The following is an 18,449-nucleotide window of genomic DNA, read 5'->3' on the forward strand; positions in this document are numbered from 1 at the left end:
AATTACACAGTATTTTGGACATCTGTGTTGCTGAATCTTTTGCAATTTGTTCAATTAATAATGGAGACGTCAAAGAAGAATGCTGTTATCATTAATGACTTTTCAATCTTAAATTTTTGCGCATAGACGAAGGATCATTAAAGCCAGGATGTTTTACAAATGGGGGGCGAAGAAGAGCGTGACCTTGCGTCTTCTTGTTTGATGGACACAAGATATTAGGAGCTTTTTTAGTGTGTATGTGTAACATTTTTATAATATATCATGTTTCAACGCTATGAGGCTTTCATTGGAAAAAACTTCAATAAAATGAATATAGCTTCCGCCTGCTGCGTTCCACGACTGATTGGTTAATACACATTTATTTGTATAATACATTCATTTTATCTCATTTTTTTTTTCATTAAACTTTTCCTCTCAGTAATCTAACCGCCTCTCATTCAAAGCAAGCTGTGATAGGCTTCAGCCAGTCTTTGACATTGAACAGGATTAGCATTGAATTAATTTAATTTAAGCTTAGCTTTATTGCAATTTTATTCTCAGTTTTAGTATGTTTTTAGTTTGATTTATTTTTGTCAATTTTATTTTATTTTTGTCTTAACTTTAGCTTTGTTTTAAAGGCCTACTTACACCCACTACTAGCGACCACGCAGTCTGATAGTTTATATATCAATGATGAAATATTAACATTGCAACACATGCCAATACGGCCGATTTAGTTTACTAAATTACAATTTTAAATTTCCCGCGAGGTATCTTGTTGAAAACGTCGCGGAATGATGACGCTTATGTTGACGCGTGCTTGAGCGGACATTTTGTCCCAGCACCACTGACGGCTAAAAGTCGTCTGCTTTAATCGCATAATTACACAGTATTTTGGACATCTGTGTTGCTGAATCTTTTGCAATTTGTTCAATTAATAATGGAGACGTCAAAGAAGAATGCTGTTGGTGGAAAGCAGTGGATTGCAGCTGCCTTTAGTAACCAAAACACAGCCGGTGTTTCTTTATTTGTTGAGAAGCTTTAATATGGAACAGAGCGGTCAAGCGAACATGTTTCTCTACCACATGTCAATCAGCAAGTTTTTGGAGGAGAAAATTGTGGTATTATGTCGGCTCTTACCGGAGACTTGAGCGGAGTTTGCGTCCTCCTGCAGCAGCTGTCAAAAAGGCTGCTGTGACTTTCTTGGCTCCTCTAATTGGCTTCCCTCAGAGACACTGGCGGTCACCGCAGCCCTCCGACTTTCAGGTATGACTTTATAATCTCACTAAAACACTAGTAACACAATAAGCAGATAAGGGATTTTACAGAATTATCCTAGTAAAATGTGTCTAATAACATCTGAATTGCTCCCACTGCCTTTTTTTTTAGTGGTTCACTATAACTTTCCTCATCCACGAATCTTTCATCCTCGCTCAAATTAATGGGGAAATTGTCGCTTTCTCTGCCCGAATAGCTCTAGCTGCTGGTGGCCATGATTATAAACAATGTGAGGATGTGAGGAGCTCCACAACCCGTGACGTCACGCGCACATCGTCTGCTACTTCCGGTACAGGAAAGGCTTTTTTATTAGCTACCAAAAGTTGTGAACTTTATCATCTATGTTCTCTACTAAATACTTTCAGCAAAAATATGGCAATATGGCGAAATGATCAAGTATGAGACATAGAATGGACCTGCTATCCCCGTTTAAATAAGAACATCTCATTTCAGTAGGCCTTTAATTGTACTGCAAATATATATATATATTTTTTGTTCATTGAATTTACTTTACAGTATTAAGTTTTGCAAAACACAAACGTCTCGAATAGGTTCAATAAACATAGCGTATCCACAAAAGAGTAGTCTACAAAGTAGGAGTCCAAACAAAAAGCTGTAGCAAAAGTCCAGGAAAAAATGCTAACAAAAAGATGTGTAGCAAAATGCCAGAAAAAAAATAAAAATAAAAAGGTGATGCAAAACGCTAGAAAAAATTCTGATTAAAAAATGTGTAGCAAAAGGCCAGGAAAAATGCTAACAAAAAGGTTTAGCAAAAGGTCGGGAAAATGAATATTAACAAAAAGTTGTAGCAAAAGGCTTGGAAAAAATACTAACAAAAAGGTGTAGCAAAATGCCAGGAAAAATGTTGACAAAAAAAGGTGTAGCAAAAGGCCAGGAAAAATGCTAGCAAAAAGGTGTAGTAAAAGGCTAGGAAAAGTGACGTTTGGCTGTCATCATGGTGGGGTTTTGTTCTTTCGTGGATGCAGGCGGAATGACACAGCGTGAAGGTAAGAATGATGATTTATTTAACTACAAAAACCGACTAAACAAAAATACTTGCACAAAGGCACTACAGACAAACCAACAGAACTAGCATGTGAGCTAGAAAGAACGAAAGACGCTAGCATGTGAGCTAGGGAAATAAACGAATAGCGTGGAAGCTAACAAGTTTTAAAATAGTCTTTACCACAATGAGGGATAGCGACGTCACCTGTTGCATCGAAAGCAAGTTTTTTAGACTGCCAGGATGAATGAACAAAGGAGGCCCGCTTAAATAGGGACCGAAATTAGGAGGCAGGTGGGCGTACAAAACACAAGGCAGGTGACACTAATACGTCACCATGGCAAGGAAACAAAACAGGAAGTGCCACCAGGAACTAAGGAAGTCAAATAACAAGACGAGATACAAAAACATAACCAAAACCAGAATATGTCATGATCCGAGCAGCGGAACATGACAGCAGTTTGCATGACTTTGTTTCTCCAACTAACAACTGAGATAGGATATATAAATCATATTAAATTCAAGAAAACACAGCAAATGTATTTGTTTTATGTGGTGTGAAAGAAAGGTTTTATTTAATCTAATTTAATTTATTTAATGTATTTTAAACTTAGACTGGACTTAGACTTCCTTTTTATTGTCATTCAAATTTGAACTTTACAGTACAAATAAGAACAACATTTTGTTGCATTAGCTTTTGGTAGTGCAGGATTTAAAAAAAGCAATAAGGTGCAGATATAAATATATAGATTACCGTACAGATAAATACAATTCACTTTTTCACATGCGTCCATGTTTACGGATGCATGTTATATTGTATTTTTCATTCCAGCGAGTTAATCCATTTTGGGGGGAGTTGAGGGGATAATTTAATTATGATGCTTTCAAGAGTCTTACGACTGAGGGAAGAAGCTGTTACAGAACCTGGAGGTTCTGCTACGGAGGCTGCGGAACCTCTTGCTAGAGTCCAGCAGTGAAAACAGTCCTTGGTGGGGGTGGGAGGAGTCTTTGCAGATTTTCTGAGCCCTGGTCAGGCAGCGGCTTTTTCAAATCTCCTGGATAGGAGGAAGAGGAGTCCTGATAATAGTTTCCCCCGTCCTCACCACTCTCTGGAGAGACTTCCAGTCTGAGGCATCGCAGGCTCCAGTCCAGACAAAGATGCTGTTGGTCATTTTGTACCTATTTCACTGCCATGAGGTGGCGACTTGTCCAGGGTGCACCCGGCCTTCCGCCCGATTGTAGCTGAGATAGGCACCACCAGGTAATGGATGGATGTACCTATTTCATTGACTTGTTTCTCACCTGAGAAATGTTTCATTTGGCTACCTACAGTTAAATCTAAGTACATTTAAACAAAGAAAAACTGTATATTGAGGGGGCACTCTCCTTTATAGTTGCAACAAAGAAATGCTTAAATATATATATATATATTTTTTAACCATTACTTGTTTTTCCCTTACATCCATGTTATATTCTGTTGCGTCTTCGTGGGCGCATGGCCGCGATCGTTGTGTTCCTTAGCGACGCAGGAAGCAAGCAGGAGAATTGTGGAGGTGAGATGAAGTTCTTTTAATGTATACAAAAAATACAAACTGAGGACGCTAACCAGCGTGGAGCTAAGCAAAACCAAAATGCCACCAAGGGTGAAAAAACGAGGAAAGCTAGACTGTACAAAGAACACTAGATGCGAGGAGAGAAAAATCAATCAATCAATCAATCAATGTTTACTTATATAGCCCTAAATCACTAGTGTCTCAAAGGGCTGCACAAACCACCACGACATCCTCGGTAGGCCCACATAAGGGCAAGGAAAACTCACACCCAGTGGGACGTCGGTGACAATTTTCATTTTCATTTTTCATTTTCATTTTTATTTATCTCATTCATTGATGTGCATTTAGAACGATAAATAATTATATCACAATTATACAATTTAAATTCACACAATTCCTGAGAAGGAGCAGGATGAAGAAAATCTTATAATTTCCTGCCCCCTTTGACATAATACATTATCTTACTTCATGAATATCATTTAAGCCGACTCATATATCCAAATGTGATGAAACAATCAAAAACAAAAAACACAAGAAAAACACAACAAGTGCAAAACTTCATAAAGTATAAACCAAACCAAGAAAATAATAGTAATAATATAATATACACCTCACGGAATGATACAGAGCAAATACCAAACCAGACAAAAAATAAGTAAAATAATAAATAAAAAACAAAATGTAAACACTTATGGCTGTCCATATGATCTTATCGTTCTATCTTTATATCTTTTTTTCAATTGGAATATATTTTTACAGTTTTTTATCTCGTTGTAAAGAGAATTCCACAATTTTACCCCCACCACTGATGTACACATTTGCTTTAAAGTTGTCCTTGAATATTGTTGTTTGAAATGACCTTTTCTTCTATGCTCTGTATTCTCAGAAGTGATGACAAACATTTTTTGTAAATTTGCTGGTAATGTTTTACTTCTAGCCTTAAACATGACACACAATGTCTGTAGCTTTACTAGCTCCTGTAGTTTCAATAGTCCAGAGTTAATAAATAAAATGTTAGTGTGTTCTAAGTAATCTACTTTATGAATAATCCTTATAGCTCTTTTCTGTAATTGATACAATGCCTTTATGTTACTCTTATATGTGTTCCCCCACATTTCCACACAGTAGCTGATATATGGCAATATATATGATGACTATGAGAACCTTGGAGAGGAGGAAAGCAATGGATGTCGAACGGGTCTAACATGATACTGTGAAAGTTCAATCCATAATGGATCCAACACAGTCGCGAGAGTCCAGTCCAAAGCGGAGCCAGCAGAAAACCATCCCAAGCCGATACACAGGCAAGCGGTCCATTCTGGGTCCCGACTCTGGACGAGCAGTTGGTCCTGGGTCCCGACTCTGGACAGCCAGTATGTCATCCATGGCCATCGGACCGGACCCCCTCCACAAGGGAGGGTGGGACATAGGAGTAAAAGAAAAAGAAACGGCAGATCAACTGGTCTAAAAAGGGAGTCTATTTAAAGGCTAGAGTATACAAATGAGTTTTAAGGTGAGACTTAAATACTTGAAACGTAACTGTTGCCTATAGTAAACATTGAACTAGCAACTATTGCTGGGGGCCAGGAAACAATAAAGGGAGGTGATTAACCCAAAACACCTGGTGGGAACACCAATTGCAAAACTAAGACAGGTGATGAGAATCAGTGCTCATGGAAACGTTGGAAAAGGGTGCAACCAGGAAACAGACTAACACAGAAAAACTACCAAACATAAATCATGCCATGATCCGGGTTATGGATCATGACAATATTCCATACATTAAGGCTCTTGCAATACCATAAAATGCAGACATTTTTTGGTTCCTGTTTACGAAAGGTATTTTTACATTTGAATGTGGTTTTGGTTAAAAATACTTTTACTGATCAATATGCAGGCAAAGGAAAGTGAAAGTACCTCATGGAAATAAATCAATCAATCAATGTTTATTTATATAGCCCTAAATCACAAATGTCTCAAAGGACTGCACAAACCATTACGACTACAACATCCTCGGAAGAACCCACAAAAGGGCAAGGAAAACTCACACCCAGTGGGCAGGGAGAATTCACATCCAGTGGGACGCCAGTGAGAATGCTGACTATGAGAAACCTTGGAGAGGACCTCAGATGTGGGCAACCCCCCCCCCCCCCTCTAGGGGACCGAAAGCAATGGATGTTGAGCGGGTCTAACATGATACTGTGAAAGTTCAATCCATAGTGGCTCCAACACAGCCGCGAGAGTTCAGTTCAAAGCGGATCCAAGACAGCGAGAGTTCCGTCCACAGGAAACCATCCCAAGCGGGGGCGGATCAGCAGCGTAGAGATGTCCCCAACCGATACACCCTGCGAGCGGTCCATCCTGGGTCCCGACGAGCGGTCCATCCTGGGTCTCAACTCTGAACAGCCAGTACTTCATCCATGGTTATCGGACTGGACCCCCCTCCAGGTGAGCCAGTACAGGGGTAATGTGATCAAACTTTCTAGTTCTTGTCAAAAGTCTAGCAGCTGCATTTTGTACCAACTGTAATCTTTTAATGCTAGACATGGGGAGACCCGAAAATAATACGTTACAGTAGTCAAGGCAAGACGTAACAAACGCATGGATAATGATCTCAGCGTCTTTAGTGGACAAAATGGAGCGAATTTTAGCGATATTACGGAGATAAAAGAAGGCCGTTTTAGTAACGCTTTTAATGTGTGACTCAAAGGAGAGAGTTGGGTCAAAGATAATACCCAGATTCTTTACCGTGTCGCCTTGTTTAATTGTTTGGTTGTCAAATGTTAAAGTTGTATTATTAAATAGAGTTCGGTGTCTAGCAGGACCGATAATCAGCATTTCCGTTTTTTTGGCGTTAAGTTGCAAAAAATTAGCGGACATCCATTGTTTAATTTCATTAAGACACGTCTCCAGCGGACTACTAGGGGCATGTAGAGTTGGGTGTCATCAGCATAACAGTGAAAGCTAACACCGTATTTGCGTAAGACGTCACCATACTTGAATTAAAAGTAAAGAAATATAAAAACAGTTGAGAGGTGAGTCAACTTCCTGCCTTATTCAGATCTCCTTTATACTCGAGCCAATTCGCATCCGAGTACACATCGAAGACCTATGGAGCGTCGTGTGTTTACGCTGAGACGACATGGCGCTCCCGATGGACGAGGAGCGAAATGATCAGCGACAACTCTTGATGGCGAAATATTGACGCTTCTTCCGAACCCGTCTTTAAAGTTCCTTGGCCTCGCTGCGCCACAGTTGTAAACACGGCGGGGTGGCCTTTGGCAGGTGCTCGCCGTGCAAGCCCGCTGGGCCGCGAGGCAACTAAAAACACAGCTGGCATCGCAAAGTGCAGCATCTGGGATCAGTATGTCCTGCTCGGCTATTCAAACAACAGCGGCGGCTTAGGGGGGCCCATACCAAAAATGTCTACTTCCGAGAAGACGGAAGACGTTTAGATTAGGGACAGGACAAAGTGGACTCTTTGTGCTGAATATGAATTTTTAAAATGCGATTGCTCGTCCTGTTCGTTTAGTCGAGCAGTAACTCGACCATCCAAGACCTGGTGTGCACCAAATGTACTTGAGTGACCTCCCTTGAGAGTTTAAATGTGAATGCCGCGGGAAGCAAAGACAGACGGAGCAAAGGCTCAAAGCAAATGCATGGACCAAAGACATGGAGCAAAGGTGTGAAACAAAGACACAAAACAAAAACCTGGACCAAGACATGAGCCGAAGACACACACCAAAAACATGGATTAAAGACATGGAGAAAATACATGACCTTTTGCACAGACCAAAGATTTGGACTGAAAACAAGAGCCAAAGACATAAACCAAAAACATGCACCAAAGACACAGGACAAAAACAAAAAGTAAAGATACGGGCCTAAGACACAGGACAAAAACACGGAGTAAAGATACGGAGCAAAGGCATGAACTGAAGACACTGAGCAAAGATATCAAGAAAAAGGCATGGACCAAGAATTCACGGCATAAAGGCTTGGACCAAAGGCTCAAAGCAAATGCATGGACCAAAGACATGGAGCAAAGGCGTGAAACAAAGACACAAAACAAAAACCTGGACCAAGACATGAGCCAAAGACACACACCAAAAACATAGATTAAAGACATGGAGAAAATACATGACCTTTTGCACAGACCAAAGAATTGGACTGAAAACAAGAGCCAAAGACATAAACCAAAAACATGCACCAAAGACACAGGCCAAAGACACAGGACAAAAACACGGAGTAAAGATATGAAGCAAAGGCATGAAATGAAGACACTAAGAAAAGATATCAAGCAAAGGCATGGACCAAGAATTCACGGAATAAAGGCACGGATCACAGATGAAGAACAAAAACATGGAGCAAAGGCACAAAACAAAAACCTGGATCAAGACATGAGCTGAAGACACAGGACAAAAACACAAAGTAAAGATACGGGCCAAAGACACAGGACAAAAACACGGAGTAAATATACGGAGCAAAGGCATGAACTGAAGACACTGAGCAAAGATATCAAGAAAAAGGCATGGACCAAGAATTCACGGCATAAAGGCTTGGACCAAAGGCTCAAAGCAAATGCATGGACCAAAGACATGGAGCAAAGGCGTGAAACAAAGACACAAAACAAAAACCTGGACCAAGACATGAGCCGAAGACACACACCAAAAACATGGATTAAAGACATGGAGAAAATACATGACCTAAAGACATTCACGGAGCAAAAGCTCAGACCAAAGAATTGGACTGAAGACACGAGCCAAAGACACAAACCAAAAACATGAACCAAAGACACAGGACAAAAACACAAAGTAAAGATACGAGCCAAAGACACAGGACAAAAACACGGAGTAAAGATATGAAGAAAAGGCATGAACTGAAGACACTGAGCAAAGATATCAAGAAAAAGGCATGGACCAAGAATTCACGGAATAAAGGCACGGATCAAAGATAAAGAGCAAAAGCATGGAGCAAAGGCACAAAACAAAAACCTGGATCAAGACGTGAGCTGAAGACACAGGATTTTCAAAAACACAGAGTAAAGATACGAAGCAAAGGCATGAACTGAAGACACTGAGCAAAAATATCAAGAAAAAAAGCATGGACCAAGAATTCACGGAATAAAGGCACGGACCAAAGACATGGACCCAAGATGAAGACCAAAAACATGAAGCGAAGGCACAAAACAAAAACCTGCACCAAGACATGAGCTGAAAACACAGAACAAAAACATGAATTAAAGATATGGTGAAAATACATGACCTAAAAGGTATGGAACAAAGGCGGGACTAAAAATTTACGGAGCAAAAGCACAGACCGAAGAATTGGACCGGAGACACGAGCCGAAGACACGAGCTAAAGACACAGGACAAAAACACAGAGTAAAGATACGAGCCAAAGACACAGGACAAAAACACGGACTAAAGATACGAAGCAAAGGTATGAACTGAGGATACTGAGCAAAGACATCAAGCAAAGGCATGGACCGAGAATTCACGGAATAAAGACATGGACCAAAAACCTGGACCCAAGATAAAGACCAAAAACATGAAGCAAAGGCACACAAAAAAAAACCTGGACCAAGACATGAGCTAAAGACACAGAACAAAAACATGTTATGTTACTATACTGTACAAGTTATTAACTAGTATTATGTTACTATACTGTACAAGTTTTTAACAAGTATTATGTTACTATACTGTACAAGTTTTTAACAAGTATTATGTTACTATACTGTACAAGTTTTTACCAAGTATTATGTTACTATACTGTACAAGTTTTTACCAAGTATTATGTTACTATACTGTACAAGTTATTAACTAGTATTATGTTACTATAGTGTACAAGTTTTTAACAAGTATTATGTAACTATACTGTACAAGTTATTACCAAGTATTATGTTACTATACTGTACAAGTTATTACCAAGTATTATGTAACTATACTGTACACGTTTATACCAAATATTTTGCTACTATACTGTACAGGTTATTACCTAGTATTATGTTACTATACTGTACAAGTTTTTACCAAGTATTATGTTACTATACTGTACAAGTTATTACCTAGTATTATGTTACTATACTGTACAAGTTATTACCTAGTATTATGTTACTATACTGTACAAGTTATTAACTAGTATTATGTTACTATAGTGTACAAGTTTTTACCAAGTATTATGTAACTATACTGTACAAGTTTATACCAAATATTTTGCTACTATACTGTACAGGTTATTACCTAGTATTATGTTACTATACTGTACAAGTTTTTACCAAGTATTATGTTACTATACTGTACAAGTTATTACCTAGTATTATGTTACTATACTGTACAAGTTATAACCAAGTATTATGTTACTATACTGTACAAGTTATTACCTAGTATTATGTTACTATACTGTACAAGTTATAACCAAGTATTATGTTACTATACTGTACAAGTTATTACCTAGTATTATGTAACTATACTGTACAAGTTTATACCAAATATTTTGCTACTATACTGTACAGGTTATTACCAAGTATTATGTTACTATACTGTACAAGTTATAACCAAGTATTATGTTACTATACTGTACAAGTTATTACCTAGTATTATGTTACTATACTGTACAAGTTATAACCAAGTATTATGTTACTATACTGTACAAGTTTTTACCAAATATTGTTTTACTATATTGTACAAGTTATTACCAAGTATTATGTTACTATACTGTACAAGTTATTAACTAGTATTATGTTACTATACTGTACAAGTTTTTAACAAGTATTATGTTACTATACTGTACAAGTTATTACCAAGTATTATGTTACTATACTGTACAAGTTTATACCAAGTATTATGTTACTATACTGTACAAGTTTTTAACAAGTATTATGTTACTATACTGTACAAGTTATTACCAAGTATTATGTTACTATACTGTACAAGTTATAACCAAGTATTATGTTACTATACTGTACAAGTTTTTACCAAATATTGTTTTACTATATTGTACAAGTTATTACCAAGTATTATGTTACTATACTGTACAGGTTATTACCTAGTATTATGTTACTATACTGTACAAGTTTTTACCAAGTATTATGTTACTATACTGTACAGGTTATTACCTAGTATTATGTTACTATACTGTACAGGTTATTACCTAGTATTATGTTACTATACTGTACAAGATTTACCAAGTATTATGTTACTATACTGTATGAGTTATTACCTATTATTATGTAACCATACAGTACAAGTTTTTACCAAATATTGTTTTACTATACTGTACAAGTTATTACCTAGTATTATGTTACTATACTGTACAAGTTATTACCTAGTATTATGTTACTATACTGTATGAGTTATTACCAAGTATTATGTTACTATAGTGTACAAGTTATTACCTATTATTCATAAAATTGTTACCAACTTCTGGTGAATGAGAAGAGTTTGGGGATATAATACATTTTTGGAGCGAAGAGCGCGTTAATATTTCTGAGTGATGAAAATACTGTGCATAAGACATGAGTTCTGTGGCAAAGACTGCGAAGGTGAGTACGGTGTGGCCGAGCATGAGGAGTATGAGGGGTGTGAGGAGTATGAGGGGCGTGAGGAGCGTGAGGGGCATGAGGAGCATGAGGAGTATGAGGACTATGAGGGGCATGAGGGGCATGAGGAGCGTGAGGGGCATGAGGAGCATGAGGGGTATGAGGACTATGAGGGGCATGAGGGGCATGAGGAGCGTGAGGGGCATGAGGAGCATGAGGGGTATGAGGACTATGAGGGGCATGAGGGGCATGAGGAGCGTGAGGGGCATGAGGGGCATGAAGAGCATGAGGAGCGTGAGAAGCATGAGGGGCATGAGGAGCATGAGGACTATGAGGGGCATGAGGAGCGTGAGGGGCATGAGGGGCATGAAGAGCATGAGGAGCGTGAGAAGCAAGAGGGGCATGAGGAGCGTGAGGGGCATGAGGGGCATGAGGAGCATGAGGGGCATGAGGGGCATGAGGAGCATGAGGGGCATGAGGGGCATGAGGAGCATGAGGAGCATGAGGAGCGTGAGGGGCATGATGGGCATGAAGAGCATGAGGAGCATGAGGGGCATGAGGGACATGAGGGGCATGAGGAGCAATGGGGGGTGTGAGGAGCATGAGGAGCATGAGGAGCATGAGGGGCGTGAGGGACATGAGGGACATGAGGGACATGAGGGGCATGAGGAGCAATGGGGGGCGTGAGCAGCATGAGGAGCAATGAGGAGCGTGAGGTGTATGAGGAGCATGAGGGGCATGAGCGGCATGAGGGGCGTGAGAAGCAAGAGGGGCATGACAAGCATGAGGGGCGTGAGGAGCATGAGGGGCGTGAGGGGCGTGAGGCGCATGAGGAGCATGAGGAGCATGAGGGGCATGAGGAGCATGAGGGGCATGAGCGGCATGAGGGGCGTGAGAAGCAAGAGGGGCATGACAAGCATGAGGGGCGTGAGGAGCATGAGGGGCGTGAGGGGCGTGAGGCGCATGAGGAGCATGAGGAGCATGAGGGGCATGAGGGGCGTGAGGAGCATGAGGGGCATGAGGAGCATGAGGGGCGTGAGGGAAATGAGGAGCATGAGGAGCATGAGGAGCATGAGGGGCATGAGGAGCATGAGGAGCGCAGGGCGACACAAGGATGAAGTCGCCTCAAGACCGAGGTCTCGGCAGACCCCAACCCGAGCCTCATTTCCCAGCGCGGCCCTGGAGAATTGTTTGCAATCTGTCAGCCGGCGGTGAGGATGCTTACGGGGGTGTTAAAGGTTAACTCAGTGCGTCTCCACCTGCCCGCAGCGCCCACCCCTCTTCGCCCTCATTAAGCACCTCCTCTTCTTCATCATCATCCTCCTCCTCCTCCTCGCCCCGCCATTCCTGCTCATCTGTATGCTAACAGACGCTAACACACACATCAATGCAGCCAAACTGACCTAAATAAAACACAAATGAAAACGCCGCCGCCCCCCCAGCCCCCCTCCTCCTCCTCCTCCTTCTCGCTCAGCCTTGCCGCGATTTTCCGCTTGGCGTGGAGTCGTAAAATGGAAGTGATTATGAAAGCGAGCGGCCTTTAGAATCGTAATCAACGCAGAGTCTACTGATTTCCTTTCATCTTTAAAGGACCATTGAAAAATATTGCTTTGTAAAAGTGCATCGTTGCACCTTTAAGGACTTGGTCACCCCTACGCTTTATGGTTTAAGTTTCTTTCCTGCATCCATCCCCTCAACCAGGGCTTGTTAACCTTTACGGCATCAGAGTCCAACTTTTCCACTACAGAGGGGCCCGGGGCCCACTCAAATATTTAATAACTACAGTATTTTCCGGACCAAAGGGCGCACCGGATTATAAGGCGCACTTTCGATGCGTGGATCCAGTCAGGTCTATTTTTATACAAAAGGCGCACGGGACTATAAGGGCGCATTAAAGGCCTACTGAAATGATATGTTCTTATTTAAACGGGGATAGCAGGTCCATTCTATGTGTCATACTTGATCATTTCGCGATATTGCCGTATTTTTGCTGAAAGGATTTAGTAGAGAACATCGACGATAGCATTCGCAACTTTTGGTCGCTAATAAAAAAGCCTTGCCTGTACCGGAAGTAGCAGACGATGTGCGCGTGACGTCACGGGTTGTGGAGCTCCTCACATCCGCACATTGTTTACAATCATGGCCACCAGCAGCGAGAGCAATTCGGACCGAGAAAGCAACGATTTTACCCATTAATTTGAGCAAGGATGAAAGATTTGTGGATGAGGAAAGTGAGAGTGAAGGACTCGAGAAAAAAAAAAAAAAACTAGACAGCAGACCGATTCAGACGTTATTAGACAAATTTACTGGGATAATTCTGGAAAATCCCTTATCTGCTTATTCTGTTACTAGTGTTTTAGTGAGATTATATGGTCGTACCTGTACAACCTGAAAGTCAGAGGGGTGTGGCCACGGGTGTGGTGACCGCCAGTGTCTCCAAGGGAAGCCACGTTTCTCGACGAGGCGAAAACAGCCAGTGGGGCCAGGGTGATTTTTTTTTTTTTTTCCTCCTCCACAGTGGAAGCATCCGACAGTCGGGGGCGGCCGTTGGGAGGAGGCAAGAAAGTCCGCAGCTGCCTCTTTGACAGGTGCAGGAGGAACAACGCCAGCTCTCCGCTCATGTCTACGTTAAGAGCTGACTTATTACCACCATTTTCTCACCGAAACCTGCCGGTTGACAGGTGGTAGGGAACCATGTTTGCTTGACCTCTCTGTTCCATAGTAAATATTCACAGTCATCTTTCGGGAACGTAAACGAGGAAACAAGGAAACACCGGCTGTGTTTGTGTTGCTAAATGCGGCCTGTGATACACCGCTTCCCACCTACATCTTTCTTCTTTGACGTCTCCATTATTAATTGAACACATTGCAAAAGATTCAGCAACACAGATGTCCAGAATTCTGTGGAATTATGCAATGAAAAGAGACGACTTATAGCTGTGAACGGTGCTGGACCAAAATGTCCTCTACAATGCGTGACGTCACGCGCACGCATCATCATACCGCAACGTTTTTGCATGATACTTCCGCGCGAAATTTAAAATTGCAATTTAGTAAATTAAAAAGGCCGTATTGGCATGTGTTGCAATGTTAATATTTCATCATTGATATATAAACTATCAGACTGCGTGGTCGGTAGTAGTGGCTTTCAGTAGGCCTTTAAAGGAGTCATATAATTACTATTATTTTGTATAAATATAAAACACTTACTTGTGGTCTACATAACATGTAATGGTGGCTCTTTTTTCAAAATGTTGCATTGATTATGTTTTACCTACCATCTTCAGTCGCTTCAAGATGCGCCGTTTTGTGGGGGGTCTTATTTACGTGGCTCACCTTCGACAGCATCTTTTTTCCGACATCTTTGTTGTAGCGGTGTAGCGTGCAAGGACGGGAGTGGAAGAAGTGCGCAAAGATGGAGTGTACTGTCTTAATGACATTCAGACTTTACTTAAATCAACTATGGAGCAGCATCTCCTCATCCGTGGCTTACTTGTGCAATAACACCGGAAATGTGTCCCGTGAAAAAATGTCCGACCGGAACTCTCTAATAACTAAAGTTCCTTGGGTGGATAATGTAAACTCACTAGACCGGTATGTTTTAGAGCTTTCAAGGCGAGTTCACTGACAGATGTAAGTAAGAACTTTACAATATTTCATATTAGCAACAGCGGATGATGAATGTCGCATAACAAGAAGATAGAGAAAAAGAAGAAGCTTATCGACTGCGTTGTCTCCACGGACTACAAAGGCGGATGCGCGCAAATTTTCGGGACAACAGCCTCCTAAGGCCGAAGCTGTTGATTTCCATGCTTTTTTTCCCCTCTTTGCTATTTGGGCTTATTGGACCCTAATTAGAATAAAAACTAAGAATCATGCCCTGCGATGAGGTGGCGACTTGTCCAGGGTATACGCCGCCTTCCGCCCAATTACAGCTGAGATAGGCACCAGCGCCCCCCGCCACCCCAAAGCGGTAGAAAATGGATGGATGGATGGACTAAGAACCATATTTTTATATGATGTACTTAGTCCATAAGTAACAAACGTGTACTTCATGTTTAGTGACATGCGAATTCTTATTTTTACACTTTTTTTTTCCAAATTCCATTGTATGTTATACTCTTCTGACACCACTAGATAGCAGTATAAGCGTACACATAAGGGCCATAAGACATTCAGTAGTGTATACAATTTTGGAAATAAGAGCTAAAAGGTGCTGTCCACGCATGTGGCCAACTAAGCATTTAGAGGTTTTAAGCAGATCCCAAATACAGATCAGCAGGTACCAGAAGGCAAGAAAAGTTGCTTTTGCATTATATTGCAAAAAAAAAAAAAACGGCAGATATGTCTTACCTTATACACACACCATAATAATACTCGTATGTTGAAGCACATCAAGCGGTGCAGCTTCATAGTTTACCAAAGTCGTACTAAAACATGTGGATAGATTTTTTTAGCACCGAGTGTAATGGTCTATATTTTCAAAGGAACATATACAATTTTGGTGTCGTTTACTTGAGTCATATTACAGTCTACACGTATCTCTTATGTGTGACTGCCATCTACTGGTCACACTTATCATTTCACCATGTATCAAATAAAATAGCTTCGAGGTCGGTAAGCACAACTAAAATTATTCCGTGCATTAGGCGCACCGGGTTACAAGGCGCACTGTCAGGTTTTGAGAAAATGAAAGGATTTTAAGTGCGCCTTACAGTCCCAAAAATACGGCATATCTAACAGACTTCAAGTTGAACCAGATAAACCTAAAAAATAAAAACGTATAACCTAGAAATGAATACTAATCAAATTTACTGCAAAAGAAGGCACTCATGAAAATGCAGTGCTAAAATGCATACATCCTAGTTAAAGTAATTATAAAAAATAATAAATGTTGTTTCTTACATAAACTGTCAATAAAAGTTAAAGTGCAAATGCCGATATATGTTCCCCACTTCAGTCCTAATTTTTGCGCTGAAGAAACGTCTTTCTGAGAGTTTAGCTTGTGATTCAACGATAATGTGTACAGTGAAGTAGGCATAGGAGTATTGTGGACTTTCACAATATTATGCTAGACCCACTCGACGACCATTGGGGGGGGGGGGGGGGGGGTCACCCACATCTGCGGTCCTCTCCAAGGTTTCTCATAGTCATTCATTTTGACATCCCACTGGGTTGTGAGTTTTTCCTTGCCCTTATGTGGGATCTGAACTGAGGATGTCGTTGTGGCATATGCAGCCCTTTGAGACACTTGTCATTCAGGGCTATATAAATAAACATTGATTGATTGATTGATTGATTGATTGACATTGAAGTAAAACAGGCTTTGCTACACATCCTAAAATAATGTTGGATGTGTTTTGTTTTCCTTCAGCGAAAATGCTAACCCAGCATGATGTTAAAGCTAGCAGTGTAGCTAGCACAGCTATGCTAGTGTTGCTGATGTTTGTGTACCGCGTGTCCCACTTGGCATTGTTACGTTATTGTATGTGATTTAAGGCATCAGTTACGTTGGGAGAGTGTACAAGTAGAAAGCTGATGAAATACACAATAGTGCTTCTTGGAGACTGTGAAGAGACGGAGCCAACGGGCCGACGGCAGGGCGGGACACGCTTTGGCCCGGCTCAAGATGGCGGCCAGGAGGCGGAGTATGCGGCGGAACAAAGAGGCAGGGCATGCCTGGAGCGACGCCGCCACAGTCAAGAGAGAGAGAGAGTTGGAGTGTCCACAGGAGCGTAGAGGCGACAACAAAACACGAGCGATCGAAGAATGAGCCCCAGGGGAAGACGACTTCACCGGCAGCCGAAAAGCCAGCCGAGACGAGCTGCGGAGGAGGAGGCGCTGAAAAGCGGCCCGATCGACTTTGACACTTCAATATTGTCACTGGCGTCCCACTGGGTGTGAGTTTTCCTTGCCCACTGGGGTGAGTTTTCCTTGCCCTTATGTGGGTTCTTCCGAGGATGTAGTAGTCGTAGTCGTTTTTACAGTCCTTTGAGACATTTGTGATTTAGGGCTATATAAATAAACATTGATTGATTGATTGATATTTGAAAAAATAAAAGAGTCAAGCCTGCTCGACGCGATGTCCTTCCTATATGGTCCATGCAATCCACGCTACGACGGTCAGAGTCGTTCACAAATGGCACCCAACGCAGATGGACCATCGGAGGATTTGGGAATGACTCTGACCGTCGTAGCGTGGATTGCATGGACCTTCTAGTAATGACATCGCGTCGAGTAAGTTTGACTCATTATTTTTTCAAATATTGAAGTGTCAAAGTCGATCGGGCCGCTTTTCAGCGCCTACTCCTCCATTGCTCGTCTCGGCTGGCTTTTCGGCTGCCGGTGACGTCGTCTTCCCCTGGGGCTCATTCTTCGATCGCTCGTGTTTTGTTGTCGCCTCTGCTCTCCTGTGGACACCCCAACTCTCTCTCTTGCTCCTTCCTCCTTCTCCCCTCTTAAACGCCGCAAGGAGATAGGCATATTGAGAACCGGTGTGTGTGTCACGCACCTGATCTTGATTGTGGCGGCGTCGCTCCAGGCACGCCCCGCCTCTTTGTTCCGCTGCATACTCCGCCTCCTGGCCACCATCCTGAGCCGGGCCAAAGCGTGTCCCGCCCTGCCGTCGGCCCGTCGGCTCCGTCTGTCCACAGAACCACACACTGTGTCGGAGATACAGCTTTTTAGCATAAAAGCTACAGACAGACAAAAGCACTTTTAAACTGTGTTAAATTCCAGCATCAAGACCAACACACTATTGTTCCACAAAGGTATGATGAGCAAGCTCTCGCTAATGTTGCTAGCTAGTGTTGGCTTGCTAACTACCGCTCCTTCCATTTAAAAAAAACAAAAAAAAAACAGCGGTGACGACTCAACGTGATCACATTTGTCACGGGCAATTTCTGCGCGCAACGACGCACAGTAAGCCCATGGGATCGATAGCGCTGTTCCGTGGCCAGGCGTCAATGAGACGCGACCTTCATGCGGGCGGGGGTGAACTTGGGGGGGGGGGGGGGGGGGGCAAAAAGCAACACAATAATGCAAAACGGAGGGTGGGCGAGTCGATTGTTTGTGGCGTGACTCCCGCAGGGCTACA

General features: G+C 41.9%; 1 protein-coding gene across 1 annotated transcript in view; it reads right to left on the reverse strand.

The window, feature by feature from the left end:
* ptn (pleiotrophin) overlaps positions 1-18,058 on the reverse strand; it is a 132,945-nt gene extending 114,887 nt beyond the window's left edge. The window contains exon 1 of the mRNA XM_061912007.1: positions 17,865-18,058. Coding sequence (XP_061767991.1) covers positions 17,865-18,043 — 179 coding nt within the window. The 5' untranslated portion in view covers positions 18,044-18,058. The remainder of the gene's footprint in view (positions 1-17,864) is intronic.
* Positions 18,059-18,449: the final 391 nt, after the last annotated feature.

Source organism: Nerophis ophidion, linkage group LG10 (genome assembly GCF_033978795.1).
Source record: "Nerophis ophidion isolate RoL-2023_Sa linkage group LG10, RoL_Noph_v1.0, whole genome shotgun sequence".
In the NCBI taxonomy this organism is placed as follows: Eukaryota; Metazoa; Chordata; class Actinopteri; order Syngnathiformes; family Syngnathidae; genus Nerophis; species Nerophis ophidion.